We start from the raw sequence: 20,576 nt of genomic DNA, 5'->3' as shown, positions 1-20,576 counted from the left end.
GCATTGACCTGGGGCTCAAAGCACCGTCTACTGTCAATCACAGACCCACGATATTTGTACTGCTGCACAAGTTCCACTGGTTGGTTGTCCATTACAACAGGGGAAATTTATTTCCCCAGCGACGTAACGGCGTTATTAAGATGGGAAGAGTAATCAATTAGACTACTCGTTACTGAAAAAAGTTACGCTGTTTGTAACGCTTTTATTTCCATCACTGGTCTTCTTTTTACTTTAAAAGTTATTGATCCTTGAGGGAAAATGTCACACAGCAGCCGGTAAATAGTAAGTGACAAAATCAGTCAGGTGGAAGGTGACACATGAACTTTATTTAATACCCATCATGTGAATTAAAGCATATCAACACGTTGAACTTACCAACACCGCCAAATACACCGCTCTCGACCTTACCACACAGACTGTATGGGTTGTAGCTGCCGCTGTAGTGGGCCAATCACATTAATCGCAATAAATCTAAGAATGCTTGTGGTGATTAACTGCGAGCTAATCTCGCATTACCAGACCTTTCTCCACAGCGATGTCAAGGAGGGTTTGGCTAGTCTAGAGATCTGAGTAGCAGTTAACCCACTGAAGAAAGGGACATCCGGCGGAATTTCCGACAGCACTCTAGCAATCCTGGAAGTGGAACGTCGTGGATATAGACTAGCTGCGAGCACAACCATATACAGTACATCTTTTTTTTTTCTAGATCTGGGTACTAAAAGGAATGCAGGTATCATTTGATTGGAAAAGTTTCATTATTTGGTACTGGGTTATTTCAGTCTATACCTTAAAGGTACCAATTCCCAGCCCTAACTAACAGACTTTAATTATACATATTCATACACAAGGAATCTCTAAACAAGAACAGAGCCACAGTTCTCAGCTTGTAAAACTATGGAACTTATACAACTGTTTTAGTAGTTGTCAAAGTGTGTTGATTCTTAAATATAAGCAGTATAACCAATTATGAAATGTTTCTAAATATAATTCTCTTTTGTCTCAGCCAGGATATGTGAAGCTGTCCAAGCCAGTAGCCCTGTGGACCCAACAGGACGTGTGCAAATGGCTGAAAAAACACTGTCCCAATCAGCACCAGATCTACAGCGACTCCTTCAAACAGCACGACATCACAGGTACCGTTGTGCACTTGCATTGACCTGTACAGTTTTTGTCATGGATCTTGGTTGCCAGTTATTGGAATGTGTTCTGTCACTGTTGCTAGGTAATAATTTGATGATGCTTGCATTTACAGTGTTGAAAATTATCAGACTATCCAATCCACATTTTGTGACATTGGTATAGCATCATCGGCAATTTGGAACCGTCAAAACTAAAGCAAAACAATGCTTTTCAAATCAAATTTGCAATGAAAACTTGGAGCAACACAGCTCATCTCTGTCTTAGAACTCTGCTGTATTTGGCATTTCTCATCTTGATGAGGCCAGATCTCATCCATAACATCCCAGGTGCGCTCTGCACCCACTGTCTACCACCTGCAGCACTGCCACCCGGCCTACCCGTCTGTCCATCCCTTCCTTCCCACTGTCAGCGTTACCACTGACAACAGTTGCCATGTCAATCATTTCCCTAATGAGGCTCCTCAAGGTCACCTCGGCACTAACGACACTCCGCTTGGCATAGTAACAGACGACCGTTAATTGCCATGCACTCTTTCTCTCAGAGCACGACTGATCACATTAATATGTTTATTTGTTGCTTTCGAGGACCTCCTTGACTCAGTGAATGCTTGACGGCATAAAGCGCTCGGCAGTCATGGTGACTCACACTCCCATTTTACCCTTTGAGGCAATTTGACTTGTATATGTTTGCATGGAGGGTTTTGAGATTTAGCATACTCTGTTTAATGGTCTGAAAAGCTTGCTGCTTCTCAGTTCAAGTTGCACATATATCTCATCAGCAGCACGGCGGTCCAGGAGATAACCCACAGTTCATTGCATACTTGCTGCTACATTTTCAATCCATTTTCAAGCGGAATCATTTTGAAAGATTCTTTTTTTTTTTTTTTTTAGTAAAAGGTACAGTAGAAGCACTGCTTCAATGACTTATTTGTTACACACATGTTATAGTTTATTAATTTGGGTCTTGAAGAGCCTAATGCATTCAGTTATAATATGTAAATAAATTATATTTTCTCTTAGTCTTACACTGAATACAACATTAGAACTGTGTCTCCTTATGGTGTGTTATGTGTGTTATTAAGGTGTAATGATTTTACAGGGGAAGAAAGGGTTAATCAAAATATGCATGTGCATACACTAAAAACATCTAAACACACACACACATACACACACACACACACACAAACTGCGACTCTCACGGAGAAAGTACATGTGCTGATGTGCTTTTTTACACACAGCATTGACCTGGGGCTCAAAGCACACACACACACACACACACACTTTTTCCTACTAGCACAATTAGGAGATAATGACATGCGTAAAAACCTGCAAGTAATTCAGTTTGTCTTCACATCGAGCATTAATTAACAGAACCCAATTAAAACAGGCCAAGCCACACCAATTGGGCACACAAGGCAATTTGCATCCCAATCAATCTTTGAAATATTATGCAGATTTCTTTTTCTGTTCCTACACCCTATTAGAGTAAACAAGAGGGGAACAAATGATGAATGGAATATTGTTGTGGAAAACAATCATGCGTAGACAAACAAACAGTGAGTATGAATACATTTATAAGGGCATGCAGTTGTGCATCTGAGAATATCTATTTGTTCAGTGTGCTTGTCATACACCCTAGCTATACCCTTGAAAATTAGGAATGTGTGTGTGTTTGTTTGTGTATCTGCATGGATAGACTTGCAGAACATTGGATTCTCCAGACCATAGCGTCTCTTTACTGTATTCAACCCTCTTTTCGGCTGCCAGCGGTACTCAAATCTCACTTGTCTTGGCAAAATAGTCATCCCTTCCTAAAGCACCAAATCAATAAATGGTGTCAATACTAGCTCAAAATTTAAACAAGCATTTGAGTCTTCCTTCCTTAGACATAAAACCGGGGCGATGGAAATGCATTCTACTGCGTATTGGGGCTGGTGCAAAATTGTAACGTTGAATGACTTCAGTATACAGCAGCTGCCTCCCTGCTAGGATCTACTAACCTCAGCCAAGGAAATCAATGTTTCCCATCCTTCCTCCAGTCTATACTGCCAAGAAACCCTTTCCCTCCCTCAATCTTCACCTCTCACCCGAACAGAGAACAGCGGTGAATTTGACTTTAGCACCCAGCTGTCATTAAAAAGGCATTGAAGCATATTAAAGCATAATTGGATATTAGTCCCTAATCCGTTGTAATTGCAGGGACAAAGCTCTTATGATGGGAGAGTAGAATGGCATGAAAATTTGTTAAACGCACAATTTCCGATACCTTAGATGTAATCAGCGCATAAGGTAGGATGACATACAGTAGGTAATCAAAAGCAAGAGAAGGAAAGAGGGGAAAAAGGGTGAGTCACTATTGAGTTATATTTTCTGTCAGAGAAGACATTTACATCATATTTTGAAAACTCAGAGCCTGACACTACTTTAAATATTCTAATATGAAATAATATCAATAAATAGCTGTTCTTTGCAACTCAAAATAGCCCACAGACATGAATAGATTATATATTATTTTTACACGGATGTATAAAAAGCCCCCCACTCCTTCTATATAGGAGCAAGACACCCAGACTGAAAGTGAAAATTTAGCTTTGTTTGAAACAGAGTGCAATGTGAATTAGGAATACTACTACTTATCCATAGGCTAGAATGTTTTTCCTCACAGAGGAACACTTCGATAAATGAATAGCCAGCCTCATAATACCCCTGATGTATGGTTTCATAAGGCCCGACTCTGAATAATTAATAGCCTGTAATATTAGGGCTTTAATGAACGACAGCCTGTATCCAGCAGCTCACACCATACCACTTCAATTCTTTTAAAGGATTGTGTTCAACCCCCACTGGTTGGCGGATCTATCATCCCTCCACTTTGAAAATAACAGCAGCCTGGTTAGGTCTGGCTGTGATCTCCTCGTCCACTGCAAGGTCTCACACTGGGTACAAAATGTATATTGATGAGTTGCAGAAAAGGATGAAAGGTGGCATACACTATTTTAAAAAATCGGGACGAGGACACCCAGCAACACAGGCCTAAACAGCACTTGAGTAATGAGACAATGAATTCTGCAGGCGCCACAGACTGCTGTCATAAAAGTGCTGCTGTGTAATGGAGGAACAGACAAATAGTGAACGAGTCCAAGGGACTAACATGGCTGCAAATCTACTCGAGAGCCACAAAACATCTCCACCGGTGGCCATTGTTTTGTGTAATTTCTAAAAGGGAAATTTGAACAGCTCGCTGCTGATGAGCTGTTTGGGGGACAATTTGATCAGCAGACAGAAGGAGTTTGTGGTTAATGATGCCATAGGCAAGGTGATTATATAGCGATGTGTATTATAAAATGAATTACTGCTCTGCCAATTGCATGTTTTGAAAATGTCGTCCTTGCTTTCCATATGGGGAGTTTGGAAATGATTCTTCAGAGACTGTGAATGACGTGCAATAGAGCAGTTTTCTAAACAAAGTGTAGTTAGACTCATTATACTGTACACACTCTTAGTCTCGCTGCTATACTGATACTGTTGATGATGAACAAAGATTTTAAAGTCCGCCTTTGTAATCATAAAAAATAAAAGGTTTTGACCTGAAGAAGAGAAAAATTGCCTCATGATATTCAAGTCATTACAGCCCATGCCCTCAGTGAGCTGTAATAATCATAGCAAGTAATTTAGAGATTCACTCTATTCTTCTTCTCACACTGGTCCGGGTACATCCCACTAGCTTGTCACTAGTATTAGTGGCGGGCTATGTATTTCACATCTGGGCCTTCAGTACAGCACCTTTTGAATAACCTCACCATGACAGTAGGGCATTATCGTGTGGACTAAAGTGATTTAACACAAGGCTCAACACCTAAAGAGTTTCAATACACTATTGCAAACCCATGAATACACGGTGGCTGAGCCGGTGACTGCATCACATACAGTATAGTCCAATTGAATGTAATTATCAAAGAAACAAAAACAAAGCCACAACAACCAGTCACATTTACACATACGACAACCAAAAACCAACACACAAAAACACAACACAATTTAGAATTAACTAGAAAAGACCTCAGAGTTGATTTTCCTCCCAGAGACGGCACAAGGGGGGACATTTGATTTGCAAAAATGTTTTCACCTTGTGAGTCTGTTTGTGTCTCATCGTGACAAAATGTGGCCAATGTAGTAGGAACTACCACAGAGGGGGTTTTGAGTACTTTAAACCAGGTCTTTATATGTATGCTGTGCAAGATGTCGTCACATTATCACTCACTTTATAGGTGTGTAGTTGAGATCAAAAAGAAGGCTGAATTCGAAGATGGGTGTGGTTACAAACTGCAGATGTGGAGTTTTAGTGTTTGGCATTTTGCAAGCAGGAAAGGATCTACTGGCTTTTTGGAGCTTGACCCATTCTCTTACATTGATTTTAATCAATGTCTTTTGATCTGTCTTTTTCAAGTCCTTCAATTAAAGTGCAGTACTTCATTGCTGGAGGGTCCCTTTCATGAGGATATGTTCCGATAATAGCATGCATCATGATATGACTATTGTATGCAACATCCTAAATGGTCTGACTGAAATTAATTGTGTTTGTCTGTTGTCTATTACATAGGACAAACATCGTCCTATGTGTACAAAGAAAACCTTTAACTAATGTTTTTAGTTTTTATTACAACTTGCTTGGAAATACAGTATATAAGGCAATGCAACTGCATTTGTATAGCACCTTTCAAATTGCGAGGCAAGTGCGTTACATAAGGCCAAGAAATGCATTACAAAAGCATTTAAAAGCAAAATAAAAAGGAGAATAAAATAGGATATAGAGTTTTTTATTTTTTATTATTCAAAACATTATCCCCAATTTCATTAAAGGAAACATAAGCACAGTAGAGAAACTCGTCAAACAAAGGAGTTTACCAATATTATATCATAGCATCCCAATTATAATTCTGCTGACAATTGAATATTGATATTGAATGCTCTCCTAGCCATACTTACTTCACTAGTGAGAGCCATGTTATGTTAAGTTATTGAGTCACCAGAAAGTGTGCGCACAGGAAGTTAAAGCTCTGAAATCACAGCTAGCAGACCTTCCATATACCACGGAAATTCAGGGTGGTCAGTTTAACTCAGGACAGCTAGTTAGCTCCACAGTCAACCTTACAGTAAATCTGCACAGACTCCACAGTCTCAGTGAGCTGTCTGCAGGTTGTTAGCTGTGACTAACATACAGAGGTGCAGTATAATGATCCACCGATTTAAAATAGATCAGTAGTGGTGAAATCAGCATATGGCTTCTGCTGCTGTGACAACTGGAGGTCTGAGGTGCATTATTATCTGTGTGTGTTTGTGTGTCTCTGTTCTCTCTCTGACTGGCTTGACTGTAGTTTCATTACTAATACTGAACCCTGCTCTCTCTAGGATCATAACTGACCTCCTCTACAGCCAGGAATAGCATTAGGATTGGATCACAGGTGCTCAGCGGCTCAGTAGCCTTTTAGCTGCAGGGCTACAAGCAACTCTGTTACTGAGGCAATCAGTCACCATTTACATAAAGGACTACAAGCTGCTCCATAGTGAATACCAGTGAAGAGTCTGCCCAGGACTGCCATAGTCTATGTTTTGCTATCATCAGATTGTTGAATCCTAAGCTGTTATCCAACTTTTATTCTTAAGGGGGATCCTATGGCATGAGGCAGCAGGAAGAATACTTACTAGCCAGCGCTCAGCACTTATGCCACTTGTTATTCTGTTCTTCATGGAGTGTAGTGCAGGTTTAGAGTGCAGTTTGCCAGATGCAGCTCAGTGACATTCAACCCCAGAGGACACACATATGGGCACACAGCTGCATGGGAGATTTGAGAAATAAGTGTGACTCGTTTGGAAGATTTACCTGAAGAGAAGTGGTCATAGAATTCATTCTTGAATCGTATCAACGGCTTCAAGCACAGCTGCTAAGACATGTTGAGGCTGAAGAGTGGGATTTTTGAAGTTTGAGAGGGAGGAGGGTTTATCTGCTGCCTTTTTACTCTTTCCTTACCTGTGGCTGGCCCACACACAGCCATAATTAGCCTAGCATTTTAGCTCCACGTGCAAAATTAAGTGCAGGGTTATATGTGACCAGTTGGCAAATATTCCCTGATGGGTCTGTATGTGTGTTTGTGTGTTTGTTTCTGCAGATGTACTTTAAGCTCCCATTCATCAAAGCCGGGGTTGACTGTGCCAGGCTATAGTTGTAGATTAATCTGCTTCAGCACTGCTGCTCACACACAACTCATTAATCTAACTCCTAGGGACAGTGTATTTGTGAGTTTCTGTAAAGTATGTGTGTACCGGTATACATGTGTTCACATATTTGGCTTGGTTGTAAAAAGATATTCAGTAGCCAATAATGCAGCTGATAGTGTTTTTTTTTTTTTTGAAGCAAATCTTGTGTCCAATAAAAAACAGATTTTGTGTGAATAGGTTGAGGAAAGACATTGTTGAGAGTTTAGTAATAGCAGCTTCATCTTCCTGTGAGTTTGAATCCACTCACCCTCTTGTGTGTACAGTATGTAGATTAGTTTGTAAGCTGGGCAGTAGTTTTCCACCAACTTGTTTGTATGCACATTTTCAACTTAAGAGAAGATGTGATAAAAACTGATGGAAACAGATTTTCCTAATACAATGTGATATTGGATGCATACCATTCTTCCACTTAGAGTTACAGGCTGCCACTCCACCAAAAAGCCAGCAAAATAAATAATAAAAAGAGCCCTTTTTATCATGACAGCCTCATCAAAAACCCAACATATGCATTAATCAGAAGCGATAATTTAATTTAAAAAACACAAATGTAATCATAGCAATAAGGAAATGCCATAAAATATCAGAGCAACTGGTGCTCAATTTAATAAGTACTGTAGATTACAGTACATTAGCTTAAAGGTTTGATGTGCCCACAGGGCCAATTTAAGTACAGGTGGCAGTCAAAAATAAATACTACAGGGGGGAAACACCTTGATGCATACACAGCTGGTAAAATGGCTAAATAACACTTATTTAACATGCCCCATCTGGGAAACCTCTGCCCTGATGGAAGCAAATTTAACAAGGGATTTTATAAGGATACTCAGACTCCAGTTACATGAATTGAGCTTTAGAGGCAAAGCTTGTTTAAACTGACACCGGTGACTTTGTGACACGTTCATAATTATTATCCCCAGAAGGTTTTTGTTTTTCACTAACTGAAATCACTAAACCAACAAATCATAGCAAATGTTAGAACTGACCAAATAAGATACCTGTCAACCCTTAAACTTAAAAGCTTCCATTAAAATTGTTGGTTTTCCTTTATTTTTTTTAAAATAAGATCATTTGGGTCCATTTAATGGTGGTAAGCAAGATAAATATGCCATATTGTCACATATTGATGCTCTACCGTATTTGAACAAGGGTTGCATATTTTATTTTTCCCAAATGTAAAAGATTTGCTCAAAACTTGCACAGCATTGGAAAAAAAGTGTGAGAGAAGAAAAGAAATGAGATTCTGTCAGGTGTCGGGAGAGGAGAGAGAAATTTGAGTCCAATCAATACTCTGTCATAAAAGAAGCTGCAATGACAGGACCAAAGAGTAAGGGGATGAAGTTAAAAAAAAAAAAAATCAACTGCACATTGCAGTGATTTTAAACGTGTGTGTGTGTATAGAGGCCTGCCTTAACATTCCTGCTGTTAAGCGAAGAGTGCACAACAGTGTGACAATGTGAGAGAGTGGAATATATGTTTTAGGTCAAGAGTTAATGATTGTCTGCCATGTCTTGTTTTTGCCATCTACTTGTGTTGACCTGAGGCCCGCGCTCTATCTTCACGCTGTAATCTTGTACTAACTAACCATGCGGCAAGCTGACATAATTTGTTTCTACAGACCGTTTTGTCATTTGGGATGCTTTTTATAGCTGATTAGCTAATTTTCTGTCACTTCTAGACGTTTAACTTTTCTTCAAGGATCCCTCCCTCTCTTACCTCATTAATTTCCTCTTGACCAATTTCCTCTTCCTCTTCTTTCTCCTCCTCCTCCTGGCCATGCTACACTGCTCAGTGTATTAATTGTGGTTTGAAAAATTCTCAGCTGATACTTGGTGGGATTGTCAAAGCCAATGGCTCAGAACTGCAGTGCAAGAAAGTAAAACCTTGGACACCTTTCAGAAGCTGTTCCACCCTGCTGATACTGCCTAGCTGACTGGAGGGAGCGTTGTGTTGGCACCCACTGCCCAGAACTGGCAGTTTGTTTGCTGTCTTTGGCGAGCTTCTTATAGTCCAGTCATCCGAGGTACTCTACCTGCCCGCATTAATGCACTTTTTGTTTTAAGCTTTTAGTGAAATTAGGTCTGACGTATTAAAATGTCCACAGGAAAAGACATTTGATGAATAAAATATTCATGCTAAATGCTTTTAATGACCCATTCTAAGTCGTAGCTGGAACTAGGTTTTATTAACCCTAGTCTTTATCCTTCACGTTCCATTTCCAGGATTGCTCTGGTGCCACAGGAAATTCCGCCAGATGAATGCCTTTTTGCCGATTTCCGTTTCCTTCTGCTTTCTGAAAAACCAGAATAGATAAGTATTATAGCCAGACCATACTCCAGTGTGGACACAGCGCTGTGGAAATATGGCAATAGTGAACTTTAGAGGTGCTGGTAGTTTTTTATTTTTACTTAGAAAGAACCAGTCTGTTTCCTTATGTTTAGTCTTTATGCTAAGCTAGGCTAACTGGCTGCTAGATTTGCTTCATATTAAATAGAGTGATATTTCTCTTCTAAATTAACTAGTAATTTAACTACTACTATTAAAGCAAATAAGTACAACGTCTCCTTTTTAAATACAGTGATTTTTAAGCGGTGAATGGTAGTGTGACTTTTTGTCAAACAAAAGGTGGGAAGTATATATCTGTTCATGCATAGCCCATATATATATATATATATATATATATATATATATATATATATATAACAGGAATCATTTCCTTGTATTTAAACAAAACACAACAATGAAAACGTAAAGCCAATTTCAGCAACACAGAAGTTTTAAGGAAACACTGTTTCAGTATCGACATGTAAAAATTGAGAATTGATATATCATCTCTTGTATCTGCTGTTATTTAAGATAGACATTACTGAAGCTGAGAAAAAGTAAACCTCTGTTGCCATGCCAATCTATTTTCGGTTACAGGATGAGGTGCCGAGTGATGGCAAGCAACATTTATAGACTCATAACAGATTGTGTACGTCGGATTTTCTTTGTCAATTTGTACGTCCCCCTCTTCTCCCCAACTTTTCAGCCTTTGATATCAGTCTTTCAACCTCACCAATCTTTTTCTTTTCTATCTCCGCATTTAGTATGCTTCTCTCATTTCTGAGTCTTTATGACTCTACTTTGCTCCCCAGTGTTCATGTAATGGGTACTATCAGAGCCATTTTACATGGAAGCATCTTAACTGTGTTTGACATTTTACCCCCTTCTGGCTGTAGCACTGAGCAAAGAGATGCTTTTGTAAAGGCGGGAGAAAATAGGCAAAGTTATACCACTAACACAGTCAAAGTTATACCACTAACACTTAAGGGTACTTAGGTTCCCCAACTCCCTATTGTGCTGTGGTAGCAAAGTGGTAGTGTGGGGCTCGGCATGCTCTCACCATAAGAGACATAGAGTTAAAAAGTCTCTTCTCTCTGCTTGTATTTATTTTAAAAGGGTCACTGAATAAGAGCAAGAACACCAATTTAAAAATGGTAAATGTTACATCAGAAATGAACGAAGCTTTATATTTGATCTCACCATAAATGGAGATAAATGTGAGGCTATCAGGAGTAGTCTTTGCTTTCGGCTGTCAACCAGTAGGAACCCATTTCTAGGCCAGGAAGTCATCAGGGCAAAGGAACAAAGGGAGCTTTCGGGAAGGGAGGTCTAACCTAACTCCTATAATTACCCTGAATCATCAGCCTATCTGCTTACCATCCCACATGTTACAATGGCACTCATAACAAGCGTTAATAATTACACCCTACTCTGCTCGGTTTTACTAGCAGCTCAAATCCCCCTCTTCGACACTGATTGGATGATTAAATTATGGATTTTATACAAGGATTTGCAATTAAGAAAGGATATGTGAGGGACTCTTGCCAAGGGACATATAGTACTCATATTTATGTAAAGCATGCTGCATTTAGAAGAATGAGCTTTTCATTGAGTTGTGCTGGGTTTAAGACTAATTGACATTCTCATAATAGGAAATGGTTCTTTTAAACAATTAGTTTTTATGCAAGTAACATGTTGCAAGCTCTCTTATCAACATACAATGCACAATTAGTGCGGCTGTAATCACTGACCACAATTGCTTGTGTGTGTGTTTCCTCACTCTGTTCTTCCAATGATATAAATGCTTTATCTCTACCCTTTTACAGTGTCTCCAGCTGTGCACAATGAATTACCACTGGCTTCCTGCTCCTTCTCTCCATTGACTTTTATTTATTTTGTTGTGCTTAGGGCGGGCTCTGATGAGACTGACAGACAGAAAGCTGGAAAGAATGGGTATCATGCAGGAAGCCCAGAGGCAGCACATCCTGCAGCAGGTCCTGCAGCTTCGTGTCCGGGAGGAAGTCAGGACCCTTCAACTTCTCACACAAGGTAGACTCATTTTCACCCATTGGAATCTCGATCAATAAAAACACACTGTACAAGTTTCACAATAATGCTACTACTTCATTCAGCATAATAACTTGCACATACAAGCTCCAAAATACTACAGGGTTTTAGAGCACATACTGTATCCATTCCTCTTAGGAAATTATTCACAAGGACACAGACTTCTCACATTCTGATAATATTCAAATCATTAAATGGGCAGCATTTACTGTATGTGCATGCCATCTGTAGTCATGGCAATCTCTGCATGTTTTAAAGCTCGCAGGAAGTGATAAATCAGAATGGATTATGCAACTGCAAGAGTCATGCACAGATTTTGTTTTTGGTATCTTTTGGTGTAAAGTGATCACAGAGTGGTCAGTAGATGCTGACTACTCTATGTTAAAGTCCACAGTTATGTCTCGCTGTCATTTAGAGATTGAATATTCTGCTAAATAATTACTTCACCAATTAGCATTAAGCTTTGTATCAGTAAAAACCTGGTAGTAGTTTCAAAATACCGTACTTCCCTCCCTCATGTCCCCCTGAGACGAGAGATCTCTCTATTGTGTGTCTGGGGAAAAAAACTTTTTTATACATAGTCTGTTTTATATATATAAAATGTGTAACTCCGTTTGAGCCACGGTGAAACATTGTTTCGTGTATATAGTTGAAATAACAATACAACACACTTGAGTTGAGTTGAATGCCTTACTCTCAGTCTGTCTGTAAACTGTAGGCGTGGCCTGGGAGTGGACTCTTTGAGAAACTGATCTCATTTTTTTGTATGTGAAATCTTAATTATATAAGGTAACAAGTGACTATACCTGTTAAATGAATGTATTGAAGTAAAAAGTGCAGTATTTCCCTCTAAAAGTTGAAGAATAAAGTAGCATAAAATGAAAATACTCAAGTACCTCCAACTGTACTTAAGTGCAGTACTTGAGTAAATGTAGTTACTTAGGTTACTTTATTGTTTTCCACCACTGTCAATAAGTATAAATCCAAACCATAATTATTGCAAATTATACATTTTTCCTAATATTCACACAAGATAAATATAATCATCAAACTGATTTACATATTAGCTCTATTGAATTTGACCTTTTACCAAAGATATATAATGGACTCGAACAACATTCATCTTTCCTCATTAACTTTGCTGTATATAATTTACAGAATTAACATTTCATTATAGCACATGTTTGTCACACAAGGGATCCCCCTTCCTGTATCCTACATGCAGTGTGGCATCTTGCAGTTTCTCACTTTAACCCTGATTTCTTTGCTGTCTGCACAACACACTTTGCACAATGCATCCTCTGTAGCATGTTTCAGAACAACAGCCAGGCTCTCCTTGCTTTCTCCTTCTCTACCCGGGATTCTCAGCTTCCCTTGTCTCTTCCTCAGCAATTCTAGCAGCCGGTGCACCACCGTCACCACCACCACTACTTTAATCAACACCCGTCTGCCCACAGACTCTCAAGCAGGGCTTTACTGCAGGGGCTGAGAAACAGATTCTAGGGATCTTTGTCACTCTGCGATGTTCTTGGAAAACATTTGGAGTGTAATAATGCAGTTTCTATCCCTCGCCACTGTTTTGGTCCCCTAGCAAGTGGAAAATAGAAAGAGAAAGAGATTGCAAGGGAGAGTTTAGCTGAGTGATGACACTTTGCTTAGGGCGACGCTCAGCCTCCCATCCCTTTCCTCCTTGTGGTCTTTGTCTCATCTTCACTCTTTTTCTCCTCTGTATTGATGATATGGGAAGCGACAGCCCACCTTCCCTCAGCAGCGATAGGCTGCTGGCCTCAGCAGGAAGCAGCCTGTTAGTAGAGCCCACCTGGGCCTCGGGGACTAAGGACAGAGGGACAGAAACGGCTGAAAAAGTGGTGGTACTTTCACCACTATTTCTGAAATGTGGAAATGTAAACGAGAAGATGTGAAGGAGAAGGAATGAAGAGCATCAATTCTTTTAATGTTTGAGAAAAGTGGTTGTACATGCTGTTTTGCATGACATGAACTATGTAAAAACTTCTGAGAATCATCATAGGAAGTAATTGCCTTATTTGCATGTGAATCTTTGTTTCGGGGGAAATAAACCCGACCTTTTACACTTAAAGCCTGCGTTCCTTGACTACTTAGTCATCGACAATATCCATTGTTTGGAGTTTCTTGTCTTTACCAACTGTTTCACCGAATGTAATGCATGTGAAGTTGATATTGTGGTACAGTCAGAAAAGGAAGAGAAAGAAACAGAAGTATTTTAAGTCTCCTAAGCCGTTGCTTCTGGAGAGGCTTTTGGCAGGGAGTGACAAATTGGAAGAAGAGATGGTGGAGTATTTCCAGGCCCAAGACGCACTTCCTGGAGCTGTTGCTAGAAGGAAATGCTGCTGTAACCAGAAGGAAGCTGAGCCAGAGAGAGCAAGAGAGAGACACAAAGTAAGAAGGTGGCAGGTAGTGGTGATGAGATGATGAAGAGAAAGAAAGAAGCAGGAGAAATGGTGAGAAGAGTGGGGAGAAAGGGAGACAGTGGGTGTCAAGAAGGTAGGATGATAAAGAAAAGGAGAGAGAGGCGGTGAGAAGATGGAGAAAATGGAAAGTGAGGAGTGGGAGAAAGAGAGGAGGTGAGAAAAGGAAACCCTCCTCCCAAATAAAAATAGATAAAATATAACATAGAGAGGAAAGATGGGAGGGAGGGAGACAAAAACAACACACGCAGAAACAGATATACACAAGACAAGGAACACACGGCTACAGCCCAAACTTCACAGCCTCAGCAATGTTCACCCAAGTGTCCGGCGTCTTTCCTGGTGCTGCATTAAGGCACGCCGTGGAAAGCTCTGTGTACTGTACTGGACATCCAAATAGTGTATCTACGAAAAATCTGTAGTTTTTAGTTTACTTTAATTTTTATCTCTGTGTTATGCCAAACATTTTTGGCCTATCCCACATGGGATTACAAGACACCACAAACTCATTTAGAAAACATCTTCCGGTCGCATATGGAAATCATTCCGAGAAATACATGCATTCAAATTGATACACAATATATAAGTTATATATTCTGCAAATCCTCAAATAGTGGCAGAATTAATAAAGACCAAATGAAAAGCATTACTTTTCTGCTCACCTTTTGCACCATATTTACCTTCATGCTTAACAGCCGTAAAAAAGAAACAGCTAAGTAATAGCAACATGAATTAATTGGTGAGTTTAAACAGTATTTATGTTGAAAAGGAAAACTCCTCGGCAAAGTGTCGAACAGATAGTACTATGCTGTTGTAATGATGGAATTAGTGTTGTGGAAATGTACTAATATGACTGTAAAAAGAAAAAGTGTACCCTTTAAACATGTGCATGAATACAGTGTACACATTGGCTGTGCATTAGGTGTGCAAAATGGTGCTTATTGCCAGAGTTACAATGAATGCAATTGCCCAGTTACAGTAAGTCATCCAGAAGGACCTCAGCAGCCTCTTAGTCCACTGATGTCCATTCTGCGACACACATAGTGGGGATGAGTTAAAACGTTTGATGGCCACCGGTAGGAATGACCTCCTGTGCTGCTCGGTGACACCTTGAGGGTATACGAGTCTTTGGCTAAATACGCTTCTCTTCTCAACCAGCATGTTGCGGAGGGGGTGGGTGCTGGTGGTGTCTATATAGACGGACAAACATGATACATTTTGGGAGACAGAGACATTCACTATCTATTATGAGAGAATGCACAGAGGAGAGCGCCGGAGCGAGCAAGGTACACAATAGAGGTAGAGGCGAGAGAGCAGGAGAGAGGGAGCGAGGTGTTGTAATTACTGTAGTGTACCCAGACAGAATTAGCTGGACGGACAGTGATTAACCTTTAAGGCTTGCTGGGCCATGGGAGGGAAATAATTAGATTTCCTCTCTCTCTCTCTTTCTCAATTTCTCTTTCTTTGCCACGGGGAGGGCAGAGAGTGGAGGCTCATCGCTTATTGCTTACAGTCATCCGAAAAGGACCGAGGCACTCCAAATAGGAATCACAACTACACCTTTGCTTAGTCATGACAGAAGTACTGTATCTGTGTGGAGAGTGACATAATAGAGCTTTATAAAGAAGGTCAAACATTGATTACTTTCTCATATCTACACAATTAGCTCAATCACTGCTTTAAATGTGCATGCTTGTTGAATTGTCATTTTTAGGAAGTTACAAAAAAAAATGTTTGTGTTGATTCTAGCGGCCGCTTTGGACAAAAGCGGTAGTGTTTTTATCACACCTGAGGTCTTTTCTTTACTGTGCTGTAGTTAGCGTTACTGAGAGGTCACATAGTTGCGATGAATGTTTTGCTCAGACAGAAGATCATTCATTTACAATAAAACAATACGTTACAGATGCTTCATTGAATTTCAGGTGTTGCATACAGTTAGCTACGCCCACTTTGGATGTACCATGAGCTAAACTGGGTTTCACTGGCACAGTGTCACGAGCCAAAGCAGTAAGAGATTGTTATTGCAACCAACATTATAACAACTTAGAATGACATAGCGCATTTCATGAAACCCAAGGACGCTTTACACAACTACAGGGGGACAAGGGATAGAAAATACAACACAAACACAAAGGACTGAAACGAAACAATAACTGGGCGCTTAATGGGCGGAGGACTTTATTTAATGTAGGCTACTGACTTACAGCCACATTACATTACATACCTGAGAGCCAATTCAGGGTAGTTTTGAATCACTTACATCCTGTAATTGTCTCCATTTGTGGAAAGCCAGACCGTCGTCTGTGACTTTCCCTTTTAGCTTTTAGTTTATTTCTTCGTTTAATTTTCTTTTTTTCTGTGATGGCCCTGCCCCATTATTACCTATAACATTGAATCGAGTTTGGACACTAAACGCACATGACATCAATACTGCTGTTAACATTGATTGCACGCAGAATCTTGACATGAAAAATACACATAGTGAAAAAAAGTTTCGTAAAAGTACCAAGCAAACGCATCCGTCAAAACTGTCATGACAAAGCCTAACTTGCCCGCTTGTGTTTAAGAACTGAAGGAAACTTGAGCTTGCTTATTCTTATCTGCAATGGGGAAAAGAAACATTCGGTTTTTGCATTTGTTCTTGAAAATGTGTTTATAAAATAACATTCAACATAAAGCTATTGCACGCAGTTTCTTTCTCCCCCATGAGGAATTCAAAATGTCCACATGATACAAGCCTTTTGTGACCAAAGCATTGCTCCCCACCATCCCCCACCCCTCCTCCACGTAGTTGCTAGTAGCCAAGGAGGACACACAGGATTAAAAAAACATGATGGACTCCTCAGAAGAGGGAATTATCTTTATTCGAGTTTCTGCGTGTGAAAGTCGCCTGACGACACAATCGTCTGAACATATCCAAACAGAGAAATAAAAGACTTGTGTGGAGCTAATAGTCTTGATTAGCTTTAGCAATTCATTTGGCAATGGCTTGAATGTAACGGATGTTCGTTAATTTTAAAAAGTTACACACTAAAGCTTTAACTCTGCTGGCTTCACACACACATATAGAAATGTCATAGTGCTGGAATGACATCATTTGAAAATGTATTCAAATGTAAAATTGTTTTCAACAATGGTGAAATGTGTTTTTCCAACTTTAACTTTTCAATTTCCGAGGAAATGCAAAAATAATAGCCTTATATTCTCAGTTGACTACAATTTGTACATCAAAGTGACATCTTAAAAGTTGGCATATTCCCTAAAGTCATCAGGGAAAGAGCACATCCTGCTGATGTTATTGTAACTATCAACAAAACTGGAGTTATAGTTTTCATTCCAGAATAGTATTGAAAACCTTAAAGCGTCTTATGATGTAAAATAAAACCTTGTTTTTGACAGTCAATGGGAAGATTTTCTTTTGTTGAAAATCTTTTTCCAGGTACAGTTTTGTTTCAAAAGGGAGGAAATGAAAAGAAAAAAAATCTTTTATAAAACACGTTAAAAACAAACAAACAAGGGAAATATGAAAAGGAAGGACATCTAACAAAAGATCAACACAGAGACATTTACAAAAAGCAAACACCTACCGGTATCGTGTTTGAAATCGTTTATTTTCTTCTGACATTCATTGGACAGTTTATATTTAGCTTCTATGTTAAATGTTAGCCAATATGTGTATCCATAGAAACAAATGGAAATCTTTCTGCACCTGAGACAAAATGTAGAAGGCAGGGTGTTAAACAGTAGCATTTGTCTCTCTTCTGGCAAATGGAAGTAAATTATGACTTCATATTAACCCCTCTGACAGCTTAAAAAGTCAGACTTTGAGACAATGGAGAAGGCGAAATGAGAATGTTGTGATTAATTAGGTTGTTTTCCTGATAATGGCATTTAACTGTTCAAATAGTTGCGTGTAAAGGCCTCTAGTGACTGCGCTGAATCTCTTTGAATTAATTCTAATACAAAGATTGGAAGCCATTAAGCCGTTACATTTCTCCACTTCTCAGAAAAAAATAAAATCTCATTTTACTCTTCTTCTATATTCAATTTCATGCTTATAACTATTTCAGAGTTTTCAATAACACTCCTATGCCAGTAAATATGCTATTACTGGCTTGTGAAATCATCAGTCTTAAAAGAAACTTAAATTACACAGCCGACAGAGTTCTATGAAAATGGTTTTCTGAGTACATAGCGCTAATCTGTGAATGTAGACACAGGCCCTGCAGTTTATGCTTCATTAACTGTAACAGAGTCTCATTGAGAGGACGAAGACAACTTTGAAAGAAATTAGACATAGATGCTTCACAGTTTCACTTTCCTTCACTTTTGTGAATTTGTGCCAGTTATTGTCCATCAGAAGTTGATGAGAAGTTAATTTGCTCCAATCCATGATTTACCTTTTTATGGTACTTTCTAAATGTTAACAAGCAGCTAATGTACTACCTTTCTGGTCCATCCATCCATCTTTTTCTGCTTATCCAATATCAAACTTCCCTTGCTGAAGCAGCATGACCATGTAGGGAAGTCCATTTCACTTACTAAGACAAATACAGTAAAGTCAATGAGACACATTAAGATCCGAGCATTCAGAGCTGGGCAGAGCTGACAGGGCTCACATCTAAATCCATTTACCTCATTATTTTGACAATTTGGTATTGTTTAAAATGACTATACAACATTACATCAAGATTTATAGATCAGAAAAGACAAAAAAGCATAATGCGTATTCTTTGAAGAGGTAGCATTAATGTAAAAATATTGCAGTGTGGTCGCCAATCAATCGCAAAATATATAGAAGCAAACATTACCATTTTTATAATTAATGAAAAGTCTTCTTTGAGCACTTGTTTTTGTGTTGTTGTTTTTCTTTACATAGTGTAGGTGTCGTTATTAAAATATGCTTCAAGATAACAAGAGCTGCAGTCATTTTTTTAAGAACGAATCTCAGTCACAATAGTTCCAATTTTGTAGTCAAGATTTCAATTCCGAGGGTGAAAAAGTTCAAAACTTTTGTAGATAACTGTGGCCCCGGGGCAGTAAATGAAGAAAGCTTTTCTGTTGTGCTTTAGTAGGCCCTGCTTCCCTTGCTCCAGGCACTTTAATGAATTATCTCTCTGCTTCATGGCTTCATAAAGGAAATCTCTACAGTCAGAGAGCTCCTCTGAACAGGATTTCCTCCTCTGTCTATTTCTTATGGTTTTTAACTAGTTTACCATCTTGCATTTGCTGACATAAAGATCTTGAGTGACTGTGGAAGCTTGACTGAGCTAAGCACAAAAAAAGGAAAGAATTGCGCACTCTGGGTTCTATGTTTTCCCCAGCTACATGTAGATTAACACTTCATTTTAAAGTCTAGTGATTGTGGGATAACGAGCAGCCAAATCAAAGACTGTTAAATACTAACAGGTCTAAAGAGAGAACATTGTTAGCTTCCCTCGGTAGTGCTGTGTGAGCATGTGAGAATTTTTGTGGAACTATCTCACCATGTCTGCCAAAATATAATTTACTTATTAGTACATATGGAAACATAATTTACTTTGCAGATATCTAGCAACACATTATGTTATTTTGGCATGTACTGTACTGATGGCTTTTCTGGCAATGGAATTTTCAGTTGTCTTTTAAAGTTTAAGTTGATCTATCTATCTTCTATCTCTGTGTGTGGGTGGGTGTGTGTGTGTGTGTGGTGTGGGGTGTGTGTGTGTGTGTGTGTGGTGGTGTGTGTGTTGTGTGTGTGTGTGTGTTTGTGGGTGTGTGTGTGTGTGTGTGTGGTGTGTGTGTGTGTGTGTGTGTGTGTGTGTTGTGTGGTGTGTGTGTGTGTTGTGTGTGTGGTGTGGTGTGTGTGTGTGTGAGAGATAATGGAACTTCTGAAAGTGACCCTAAATAGTTTAGAATACATATCCCATCAAATCCAATTTGCCTTTATTTCTATTAGTCTAAGGCCAAAAACTGCATTTTTGTGCATTCATCTGACTCTCAAAGTCTTGTATTTGCTTCGAATATTAATGTAGTGCACTTTTTCTTTTTAGGGCTATTTGAAAATGAAGAAATACTTGAAGCAAGTAAATAAGATTCATGATAAATTATAGGTAGACTTTAGGTATGCCTAGACAATTTCTCGTATAAAGTGCAATTTGTTAAAATTTGCAAGAATTGGCTTTCAACAGCATGAAACGTATGAAAGTGCCCATATGCTCATTTTCAGGTTCATAATTGTATTTTGAGGTTGAACCAGAATAGATTTACATGGTTTAATTTTTGTTGTACCGCGCAGTGCTGCAGATCCTCTTTTCTCCCTGTGTGTTTAGGTCTCTGTTTTAGC

The 20,576-nt window shown here is 39.2% G+C and overlaps 1 protein-coding gene across 5 annotated transcripts in view; it reads left to right on the top strand.

Annotated features, from left to right (window-relative positions):
- Positions 1 to 20,576, top strand: part of samd12 (sterile alpha motif domain containing 12) — a 96,590-nt gene that overhangs the window by 26,532 nt on the left and 49,482 nt on the right. For all 5 annotated transcript variants that reach the window (XM_032535282.1, XM_032535285.1, XM_032535286.1 and 2 more), the window contains exons 3-4: positions 1,004 to 1,133; positions 11,646 to 11,786. In XM_032535282.1, coding sequence (XP_032391173.1) covers positions 1,004 to 1,133; positions 11,646 to 11,786 — 271 coding nt within the window. The remainder of the gene's footprint in view (positions 1 to 1,003; positions 1,134 to 11,645; positions 11,787 to 20,576) is intronic.

This window comes from Etheostoma spectabile, chromosome 14 (assembly GCF_008692095.1).
Source record: "Etheostoma spectabile isolate EspeVRDwgs_2016 chromosome 14, UIUC_Espe_1.0, whole genome shotgun sequence".
NCBI classification, from domain to species: domain Eukaryota; kingdom Metazoa; phylum Chordata; class Actinopteri; order Perciformes; family Percidae; genus Etheostoma; species Etheostoma spectabile.
The sequence above is the reverse complement of the archived record's forward strand: the minus strand, read 5'-3'. Positions and strand labels throughout refer to the sequence as shown.